The sequence below is a fragment of the Podarcis pityusensis genome, assembly GCF_964106645.2.
Source record: "Podarcis pityusensis genome assembly, chromosome: 2".
Lineage (NCBI taxonomy): Eukaryota > Metazoa > Chordata > Lepidosauria > Squamata > Lacertidae > Podarcis > Podarcis pityusensis.
This window is the reverse complement of record NC_138029.1, coordinates 35,582,808-35,594,107: the sequence shown is the minus strand read 5'-3', so window position 1 is coordinate 35,594,107 and position 11,300 is coordinate 35,582,808. Positions and strand designations below refer to the sequence as shown.

Sequence of the window (11,300 nt, the reverse complement as noted above, 5' to 3'; positions counted from 1 at the left end):
GAATGAGGGACTTCCTCCATGCAAAGCCACTGAGCTATGACCACTTCCAACGCATGTTTTGCCTGCTCTAGAATGGATCCTGGATTGCTGCCCATTTATGTTACCCCACAGAATTTGTTGAGATCCAAACCCAGCCCCTATTCCCACAGTGCTATTCTTACCTGCGTATAAAGGATCCAGTGGGGAGTGAGTGATGTTGGTTTGGGTCCTGTATTCTGTGGGGAGATTGTAGACCTCCTCTCTGGTGAATTGCTGTGTTCCAAACTGAGAAAAGGCCCCTGAACCAAAAAGGGTATATTAGTTTACTTGTATCTCAGGGTCTGCTTAGTAAGAGGAATTTTTTTGTACCTTTTAATTTAAATACAAGGCACCAGAGAGCCTGACACATATGCACCACCTCCTTGACCAAACCAGAAAGGAAATTATAAGGCTGCTTATGTTCACACTGGGGTATTCAGGTGACAGGTGAGATGACAGCTCTGGTGCTGCAAGCATTTTAAAATTTACCTCATCCTACACAAATACCTTTTGGTTTGTAGAGTTATATCCCAACCTTTCCCCCTCAGGAGCTCAAGATACATGGTACTCCCAAAGACCCTGAATTTATCCACATATTAACCTGGTGAGGTAGAAGTTAGGCTAACAGACATTGTTTGGTCCAAGGTTACCCAGTGAGCTTCACAGCTAAGTGGGGATTTAAACTTGCCGTCCCCCCAGGTGCTAGTCTGACACACTAACCATTACCCCACATTGGCACATCACACTGCACAACACAACACACGCAGACACACAGGAGCCAAATCATCAAGTTTATCTCTCATGTTTCTTCCCTTGAGCTGTTTGCTGTGCAATAATTTACATGGAGGGGCCTCAGCAGAACCTCCAATGCTCTGATCAGCATGGCCTATGTGCAGGAATGCTCTTTCCTACCTATTCCTTTTCATGACTGCACCAGTCTCTCCATGCTCAGATGTGGCACAAACTGATTATTATTTATTTAACATTGTTTTTAAAAATTCTATCCTGTCCCTCCTCCCCCGAAGAGCCCAATTATACCTAAGTTATTACTGTCTCCGGGGTGGGGGTGCGTACCTGCATCTTGAGATTCAATAGTGATAATTCCTTCCCTTTCAGGCCCAAAGCCTTGTGTGGTCTTTGCTTGGACTTTAAACTTATATGGAACATTTTCACTCAAGTAAGGTACTGTCAGCGTGGTCTCTAGGTTGTCTCCCTCCACGTAGATATTCCTGGGTTCCCCTGTGGATCAGAAACAAGAAGAACAGGTAGAACCTAGAGAATAAGTAATAAAAGTTCCTATCAGAGGCACCTATCTACCTTATCTGCTCCTTTGTCATGCCGGTAGCCTTAATTCAGTAGCCCCTGCAGACGTCTGATGCCCATACAGAGCCTGGCACCGGCAGGGGCTGCCCTCTTCTGTGAGTCAGGAAATGAGGTGGGAGTTCTACAACTGAACTGCATTTCCCCCCCAATCAGAACTTTCACATACCTCCACCATGCAGCATCTCACAGGTGACCATATAGCCCAGAATTAACCCATTGGGTTGGCGGGGTCTGTCCCAGCTCAGCTGAAGAGAGTCTGGACTCAGGGCCGTGAACACCAGAGGCCCCGGGGCACTGGGAGTGCTCAGAGTGAACGGTGATCCTACAACCGCAAGAATAAAGAAAATGGTCACCGTCCCACGGAAGAAAGCAAAGCGGACGAGCAGGCAAAGACTGACACATGTGCAATCTTACATTTGATTTATGTCCCTAATTAAAAAAAACTAAACCTCACAACACCTTAACTTTTTTGGAAAGTGAAGGACCATAATGCATAGTTCCCATGATAAGTACAATTCTTCTTAGCTCAAAACCAATGTCAAAGAAAACCAAAATTTCTGTAGGGGCAGTTTTGCATACCGGCAACTCATAATAGCTGAGTGAGCTCATTTCATCATGGTTAGTAAACCATGAAGGCCACATTACCTGGGACAGGACTCAGAGGGCTGCGCGGGTCCACTTGTGACTCAATAGTTATCACGCCTTCTCTCTCTGGACCCCATCCTTCATCACTTTGCGCCTTCACTTTGAAGACATAGGAGTGGTTGGGCAGTAGGTCATCCACCACTACGGAGTTCTGATGAGGGTTGGGAATAGTAAGTCTCTGGATCTCTCCTAGGGAACAGGAAGACACCACTGTCACTTATCACAATCTGCTGTGCCAAAACCTGCAGTTTTCACTGGCAAACTGATAACTACTGCGGGAAAGGCAATCTCTTTGAGGTCACACTAATGAGGGCTGCTACCCAGAAGATGCACTCCATGCATGCAACTTCAGTGTAGAAAATTGTGAGAGTCCTCCCATGTAAAGTTCTTTGTACAGGATGAATGCACACATGTCTGCTCTGTTGAAGGGCTGTCCATTCATCTGTATGACATCATGGAAAAATAAAAGCCATGGGTGCTGCCAGTTTTTTTGACTGGGAATCAAAAGTGCCCTATTTAAGGCATTAATTTTTCTGGTGTAGGGAAGACCATGAAGATGAGAGGTAGCCCGTGCTGCGGAAGAGGCTCCCTGTAGCTAAGGAAAAAAGGGACATCAAACTGTCTGCTCTTGCAGCACATCCACAGGGCAAAAAAATCAGGATGGGCTCTTAAACTGCATGTCCTGTCAATGGATTATTGGATGTCATATTTTTATACACACACACACACACACACACACACACACAGTGGTACCTCGGGTTAAGTACTTAATTCGTTCCGGAGGTCTGTTCCTAACCTGAAACTGTTCTTAACCTGAAGCACCACTTTAGCTAATGGGGCCTCCCGCTGCTGCCAGAGTACGATTTCTGTTCTCATCCTGAAGCAAAGTTCTTAACCCGAGGTAATATTTCTGGGTTAGCGGAGTCTGTAACCTGAAGCGTATGCAAGTGTATGCAACCCGAGGTACCACTGTATACAGCTGAGTGCTCTTTGCTGGGCAGAAATAACACTAAGCGGTGTTGTTGACTACAACTCCCATCAGCCCCAGCCAGCATGGCAAGTGGTCAAGGAGGATGGGAGTTGTAGTCCTAAAACATTTGGAGGGCGCCAGTTGGGGAAGGCTGTAGCCAAAAAACTAGGAGCATGAAAATGGTGTGTTGTTTCTTCACACTGAGCAGGGAATAACATCTTTCTGATTTTTAATTCCAAGGTACACTCTGTACACTGGTCACCTGATAATATGATCTTATGAATGAAACACACACACACACACACACACACAACCCTCAGCCCTACATGATCAGCAGAGGGGCCTTCACTGACCTCCGTTGAGGAGCTGGTACTGTACGCTGTATCCTTGCACTTCTTTATCGCATTGTGGCTCCTGCCAGCTGACCTTCAGGGAGGTAGGCCCCAGGGCAGAGAAGACTAAGCGCGTAGGCGTGTCAGGAACACCCAGCTGCATCCTGGAATCTGAGGCAGAAAATCACAGGTTCGGATCTGAAGGCAGGGAAAGGCCTTGCCCACAAATGGGGAAAGCTCCTTACGTGTCCCAGGAGAACAAGCAGAATGTCCCCTCATCAAATAAAGGGCTTGTAGTCAGGCCTATTGAGAATCTGGCCAGAAGGACTTCAGATGCTGAGGTAAAGCAGCTAGCTGAGTGGAAGTATAAGGCTGTGCACACACCATACATTTGAAGCACTTTCCCCCTCAAATAATTGTAGTTTACACTATATAGAACTAAAATTTCCAGCGCCCTTAACAAATCACAGTTCCCAAGATTCTTATTTTTGTGGGGAGGGGGAAGCTGCAGCTTGAGGGCCCTCTGTCAAAGAATGAAGCTGATTTAATTAAGCAGAAAAAAAGAGGGAAGGAGATCTGATTTTCTCCTGCCCCCCAAACCTGGATCCCCCCAGGCACAGCAAGGTCCCGTGCAGAGGCCAGGTTAAGCTCACTCACCCTGAAGCACTGTGTCCAGGTTGCTCAGTGCCTCACGGACATCTTCGGAGTGAGTGCGGCCCCTGGCCTTCTGGGGGACAGCATAATGTACCCTGGGCTGTGTGCCTTGCCCTGACATGCCTGCACAGAGAAACAAAATCAGTGCTATCAACACAAAGGCTTGGGCATGGCAGGGGTGACTTGATGATGCCCTGAATCCCTTATCTAGCCCAACGAAAGAATTATGAGCAAATGTTGCAGAGACGGTTAACTAAGCAACTGGTGACAACCTTCAGATGTCACCAGGACATCTTTTTTATGGTGAAAAAAGAAGGTTTTCAGGGTATCTCAAGGGTTTGCTGAGCCTGATCCAGAGTTGTGCCATCCAATTAAACTTGAACCTTGATCTATGAGAGTAAATTTCAAGAGGGACATTTTGCACTGTTCTTCCTGCAGCTTCTCAATTTAAGGCCTGTGGATACAGACACAGACATAAAACAATAGCTTTGCCAAGGATGAAAAGCACAGAGTGCTGCTGCGGAAGCCACACAAAGTCACGTGTGTTACTCAGCTTGGATAGCTGTAGTCACTGAAGTGCTGCAGGCTGCAAATGGAAGTTGTCATGGTGAAGGAGCATGAAAGTTTGGGTGTGGGGAGCACAGTGAATTGCTGCATGCACACACATGCACACAAAGCTGGTGGAAGACTGGAGGAAATTTCATAACATGGATAGATTAGCTGGTTATAGGATGAGTCACTTCAGGTAGGGAAAACAACCAGGAAGACAATGAGCCATGCTATGTCATTCGCGATACCTAGGTATTTGGAAATCCAAGAGGGCCCGTCAGCCATGACTATAGAATCCCGAGCATCACTATCGCCATAGTAACCCTTCACCTTTGCCCTCCTGAAGCCCTCATCCTGAGGCATCAGGACCATCCTCCCAGCATCTTCATGTATGGGAGGGAATATCCTCCTGGACTGGTCTACAAGATAGGGCAAAACAGAGAGAAAGAAACAAGCACCATTGAAGACACCAAAGGGGATTGCAGCGCCAGTGTCAGGCGCAGAGCCAGAGGAAATATCCCACTGCTGAACTAGCACTTGGGATATTTCAAGTCAGAAGGTAGCCATGGAGGCTACAGGCAAAGTCGCAGATAGCAAGCCCACCAAGTAAGGGAGAGAGGAAGCACAGGAAATTTGAGAAAACTCCTCAGCGTAAGAAATGGGGGGGGGGGGGAGAAACAAGGACAACCTTTCTCTTGTGATGCTAGCACCTTGGGATAAGTCCTGAACCACCACTATGCCCAGGCAGAAGAGACAGAGAGACATAAGTTTTGTAGTGTGCTTTTCACACACCATGATGTCCAGGTGACAATCAATCTTGTGGATGTTGATACGAAAACCTTGAAACTTGTCAAAGGCTATGTACACATTAGTGGCTTAAAACACAGAGAAGTCACCAGTGATGGGGTGGGGATGTCTTCACCAGATGTGCATTGCTTGATTTGTTTCCCTGGCCATGCAACCCCCATAACTCCTATTCGATGAAGTTGTCGTCTATGCATGTGTTGTTATCTGCACGTGTGCAATATCTGTCTTCACTGTACGCATCTCAGCTTAACCATGACTTGCATTTTCAAATAGATGGAAGCTGGTTTGAGGGAAAGTCCACCAAATAGGGAGCATTTCTCAATAAACGACAGGATGCATATGGATTGCAGCTAATGCCATGTGTATATTCAGCTTCAGACACCAGGAATGGGAGCACACTGGAGCCAGAGTAAACAGTAATGTGTACACAGCCAAAGTTTCCTCATTAACCAGTTTGCTACAGGACAGGAGGGAACTTCATATCACAAGTAGATTAACTGGTTATGGGATGATGTTCAGCCCAACACTCACCTTGCCCAGACACCACTGTGGCATACTCCCTTGTCTGAGATGAGCTTCCTATTGTCCTTCTCTCGTGGTATATGTGTGGACTTAGATGGTTGTAACTTGTTGTCACATTCCGGGTCAGGCTTCCAACACTGCCAGGGAAGGCAAAATCCATTCGGCCATTCATGTGTTCTGGAAAAGATTCCATTCACTAAAGTTAACAACGTTCATGATCAATATCTGTGGGTATGTATACCAAGCTAATTAAGCCGAACAGAGACCGTGTATGAAAGATCTGTCAGAACATTCCCAGTGCCTGGGCTTTATTCCAATCTTTAGCTGCAAGTAATTTTGCGGCTTCACATCAACTATTGTCAGCCTCATGAAAAGCAAAAATGCAACAACCGCCCCACCGCCACCACATCACTTAAAACTACAGTGCCAAAGGAGGCTCCAGTACTCAGCCATGTCAAGATGTTGTTAAGAACTAAACAGACTTCCCCAGCAGGTAATTAAAATCAGAAAAGGGGATGCTTGAGTAAGGAAGTGACGCCATATATTTTAGTACTGAATTGACTTTGCATGGGAAACCCTGCAAACGAAACTATTAGCATGATTTAAATCGATTTTACAACCAACCAACCAACCAACCACCCACAGGTTAAAGTCTGGTTTCAGACCCTTGGTAAAAGACGAGACATGACCACAAGCAACTGGTTAGAAACATGCTGACATTAATATAATATGTTCATGTAAGGCAAATATACCTAACAGCTATCAGCCTTAACAGCTAAATGGAGCCTCTGGATTCAGAGGCGTTGTAAAAAGGTAAAGGGACCCCTGACCATTAGGTCCAGTCGTGGCCAACTCTGGGGTTGCGGCGCTCATCTCGCTTTATTGGCCGAGGGAGCCGGCGTACAGCTTCCAGGTTATGTGGCCAGCATGATTAAGCTGCTTCTGGCGAACCAGAGCAGCGCACAGAAACACCGTTTACCTTCCCGCCAGAGTGGTACCTATTTATCTACTTGCACTTTGACGTGCTTTCGAACTGCTAGGTTGGCAGGAGCAGGGACCGAGCAACAGGAGCTCACCCCGTCGCGGGGATTCAAACCGCCGACCTGATCGGCAAGTCCTAGGCTCTGGGGTTTAACCCACAGCACCACCCGCGTCCCAGGCAGAGGCATTGTACCTGTGGGATAAACAACTGGGGGTGGTCATCACCCTTGTGCCCTGCTTGTGAGCTCTTCAGTGGTATCTGGCTGGCCACCATCAGAAACAGAATGCAAGACTAGATAGAGGCATTTACTAAAATGAACGTTATAGAATGAAAACTAGAAAGCATTGGCTCCTTCCAAATGGCTATACAAATTAACAATTTCTGAACGACCATTGGAATGCATTAAAGGCAAGGTGAGTGATTGACTACACAGTGTACCATCCCCTACATGAACCTTTGTCTGTTTTAGAAGGAAATTATTATGTTTTTTTTTTAATTGGGGGATTTTGAAAAACCCTCACGAAACTAGGAGGAGCTGTTGCCTTATACTGACTAGTAAGTTTCTGGGTACACCCAGTGGCCCTGTTCAAAACAATGAAATAATTCCTGTTCTCATTAGAAACTGATTCTTACCCTGAGAAGTTACCGAGAAGATCGGCCAAGTTCAACAGAATTAAAATAACTTTTTTGAACAACAAAGACAGTTCTGCTTTCCATAACTGGGTTTCTCTGTGGAAAACCTTTCCCATTTAGTCATCGGGTTGAAAGCGGGTAAACTCACAAAGTACCACTGCTAACGCCACAAGTTCTTTCAGAGGGTGGCTGTAGACAACACTCTTTTTAAAAAATCTGCTATGCTGAATGCAGGGCTTTTTTCAGCCAGAACTCGCTGGAACTCAGTTCCGGCACCTCTCAGGCAGGTACCATTGCCATTCTAAGAGAACGAGGGAGGTGTTCATGGTCAGTTCTGACACCTCCTTTTCTAGAAAAATAGTACTGGTTGAAAGGATCCATGCCATTTGCAGGTGCAGCCTCTTAGCACTTTCCCAATTCATACCTAGGGTAGGTGATGACCTTGGCACTGCACAATGCATACTATACACAGACATATCACAACAACATTATGCAAGCAGACTCTGTTACACGTGGCCAAATATATTACTCCAGCACCAACACCAACACTAACATGTATCTACTGTAGCGATGGGAAGGCTAAAATCTGGTTCTAGGCCCTTGGGAGGAGGACGAGACACAACAGTTACTGGAAGGGAGGGAAGAAGGCAGTCGTCCTTCACCTGGTTGGGGCTGGGGAGTCCCACTCCTTGGTAGACTGCGGCTGGCTGCATCACTGTCCACCAGCTCAGAGGGGGTGCTATCCTCATGGAGGAGACCCTCTGTGTCCGAGGAAAAGCAGCTGCTGTCCGAGTAACGAGGGATCAATTCTGCTGGGAGCCTCCAGGCGACGCGTCGAAGGTCCAGCTCCTCCCCTAGCAGCTGCACATATTTCCACCGAGAGCCTTTTGGAACAAGTCAAGCACTTGCGTTGGCATAATCAGAAGGGCGCAATAAAAGCAGGCAGCCCGCCGCCTGCAAGCTACCCGCTGCAGCCCTTCGTTATTCACCTAGTCCTAGCACTGAATTACGGGGACAGCACAGAGCTCATCAACAGCAGCATTTGCCTTGCCAGGCAGGTAAGTGGCCTGCCTCACTCATGTACTGTGCCAACAAAACTAGTGCTCAGAATATGGAGGTTAAGTTTCTTAGTGAAATCCACAAGCCCCACTCTCCCAAGTTTAGTCAAATTATGTTGCTCACTGGCGCGCGCGTGCACACACACACACACACACTCTTTCAAAACAGTAGCTAAGGGGGCTGTCACACAAAAGATAAAAGGGGTGGCCTCCCTCTGCTTCCTCCCCTTTCATTCCAGACCGCTTACCCCTCTTGGTGTGGCAGCGTTGAAGGACAGCAGAAACTTCACAGGGGCCCCAACAAGGGAACTGGAACAGTGATGCCCTTCCTTATAAGTGGTGGGGGTTTAAGTCCCCTTCTCCTATCAGGAACTGGATCCTAGCCTGCACCCAGCTTTGGCTAATGGGGAGCCAGATTGGGGACTTGGGCTGCGCCAGGGGGCAGAGCCGACAGAGCAGGTAGGCTTCCCTTGGATCTGCCCCTTGCCCATTTAAGCAGCCCGCACGTGGGGCACTACCTATTTGTACAGAATGCTATGCATGTTTCCTTTTTATAAAGCAAGTCCCACTGAGTTCAGTACCACAGCCTTTGGAAATCCATCCCCAAACCAACAGTAAAAAGAGCCTTGACTACAGGAGCAGGAACAACCTCCTTACAGAACACAGCATGCACCACCTGTGTTTGCAATGAATGTTAGAAACTTATCCAGTGTTTCCTGATACTTGGTATTAATTGTACATGCTACAGCTTACTGGAAACTGTTTTAATATGACTATCTTAACAATGTTCTTTCAGCTGTTGTTATGTTTTACGGTTGTACACTGGCTTCGGACAATTTATATATAAAGCAGTATAAAAATGTTTTAAAATAAATAAATGCAATTTTAAATAGATGGCATCTGAGCATGTGAAGCACTGCATAGCTACAGCCACCTCTCCCCACCCTCTACTTGTCTAGAATTAAGGGACAAGGCTTCAAGACCAGAAAGTTAGATCCAGAACCTTTCTTTGTAAAAATCAACCATCTAGCCAAGTACATAAGGCTTTCAAGACTCCAAAAGTAGCTGTCACTTCTGTTTTTATTTATATAGCCTAATCTCTGCAGAAAAAAGCAAGTATGATGGGCAATATTGGTAGGTTTTTCACTGCAACATCCTCAGCTTCTGAAAGCATTGTTTACTAAGGAAAAGGAAATGATAACGCAGCAAAGTCAAAGGTGAATGGTTTCAGAGAAGTAACCACAGCTGGTGTCAACAAGAAGCTTTGGCCAATTTAAAGAGCAGCAGAAATAGAAGCCTTGAACCAGAGATCCACATACGTTCAGATTTGTGTGCTTCATTGCAGTGAAACGAATGGCAAACCTGTTCCAATAGAGTTGCTGTGATTGCCCTCGGTTTTAAGAAAGCTTCCTTAAAATTCAGATTATAACTAACAGGTTATAGCTCTCTGGTTCATTATATATTATTGAATACAGTTACCATTCATAACAACAAAAGAAGATCCCTGCTCGATCTGACCAAAGGCCTACATAGTCCTGCATCCCATCTCACACAGTAGCCAACCAGATGCCTACATAAGCCTTCATACAAAACATAAGTACAGAATCGCCCTGCCGGCACCCTGCAGTGACTGATAGTCAGATGCTTGCTGCCTCTAATTCCTGGCGGTAATACAGTAGTTCTGGGCATCACATGCTACGCACATAGTCCAACACAAACTTAGATGCATATGTCAGCCCATTAATTCAATGGACTTAAGTGTGTCAGATTCTTTGATGGCCTGTAGCCTGCCAGCTGTTCTCCACCTGGACAGTAGCAACTTAAATATTCTCCTCTCGCTATAACATTTTCTCATACATTTGCTGGGAGCAACAGTGCTAAAGGTGGGGAAGGGGTGGAATTTTTATACGTAAATGTGAATTGCAGCTGAAACATTGCACATATTTCTTTATGGAGTTTGGAAGACAGACTCTGTTAACCAGTGCCCCATATTTCAGGTCAGAAAGGTAGATAGTAGCTCTCCCACAGGACCTGTTTTTTGTCCCTCCTTGTGAGCCTTGAGCCTCACATTGAGCCTTCTGAGTTTATTGCACAGAACGTGCTCCTCAGCAGAGGTGCGCTAATGGCACATCTTAATCAGTCCTGTTATTTGCTTGCAACACAGTCACATGGCCTAATACTTGATTGTCATAAAGTTCTGCGAGTGCATCTAGGCTCTGCACTTAACTAAGCCACATGGCAGCGGATGGTACTCATCACAGCATTCCCTTAAGTGCTACAGTCTACAGAAGCCGCTGCATTGCATTCACAGATGCCATGGGATGCACTTCAATACAAGTCCCTAGTGAATCCAAATGTGTTAGAAGCAGAAGATGTAAAGCACACCTTAAGTTTCCACAAGTAGGGGTTTCTTTGCCTTGAAATAAGAAAACCTATTTGACTTGTGGCTAGAAATTGCTTGGTAATATGTTTTTGGTTTTACATTATCCAGAAATCTAAGGCTCCAAGAAACAAAACAAAACATTTTTGCAAACTTCAGCAATGCACTGTACCAGAATCATCTGAGACGCTGGGGTGTTTGCTACCAGCTGGTGAGCGCAGGACATCTGTGCTGTACATCAGGTAGCTATCATAGTCCTCTCCTCCTTCAGCATCAATTATTGGCACATCAGGGATGATGGGAACTGAAAGAAAACAGAAAGTATTCGTATACTAAGGGCTTTCTATACAACGTACCCCAAACACATTTTATTTTTAAAGTGACAGCAGCAGAAGCTTCAATCTAGTTCCTGTGATATTTCAGATTG

At 46.0% G+C, this 11,300-nt stretch overlaps 1 protein-coding gene across 7 annotated transcripts in view; it reads right to left on the bottom strand.

The window, feature by feature from the left end:
• The window catches only part of ITGB4 (integrin subunit beta 4), a 68,993-nt gene that overhangs the window by 3,674 nt on the left and 54,019 nt on the right, over positions 1-11,300 (bottom strand). For 3 of the 7 annotated variants that reach the window (XM_080993571.1, XM_080993570.1, XM_080993572.1), the window contains exons 32-41: positions 11,046-11,177; positions 8,098-8,319; positions 5,830-5,997; positions 4,740-4,910; positions 3,946-4,065; positions 3,310-3,459; positions 1,987-2,175; positions 1,508-1,663; positions 1,093-1,257; positions 162-278 (exon numbers count right to left, since the gene is read on the bottom strand). In XM_080993571.1, the coding sequence (XP_080849697.1) occupies positions 162-278; positions 1,093-1,257; positions 1,508-1,663; positions 1,987-2,175; positions 3,310-3,459; positions 3,946-4,065; positions 4,740-4,910; positions 5,830-5,997; positions 8,098-8,319; positions 11,046-11,177 (1,590 nt within the window). The remainder of the gene's footprint in view (positions 1-161; positions 279-1,092; positions 1,258-1,507; positions 1,664-1,986; positions 2,176-3,309; positions 3,460-3,945; positions 4,066-4,739; positions 4,911-5,829; positions 5,998-8,097; positions 8,320-11,045; positions 11,178-11,300) is intronic. The other 4 variants (XM_080993573.1, XM_080993574.1, XM_080993575.1 and 1 more) reach the window with 4 other exon arrangements.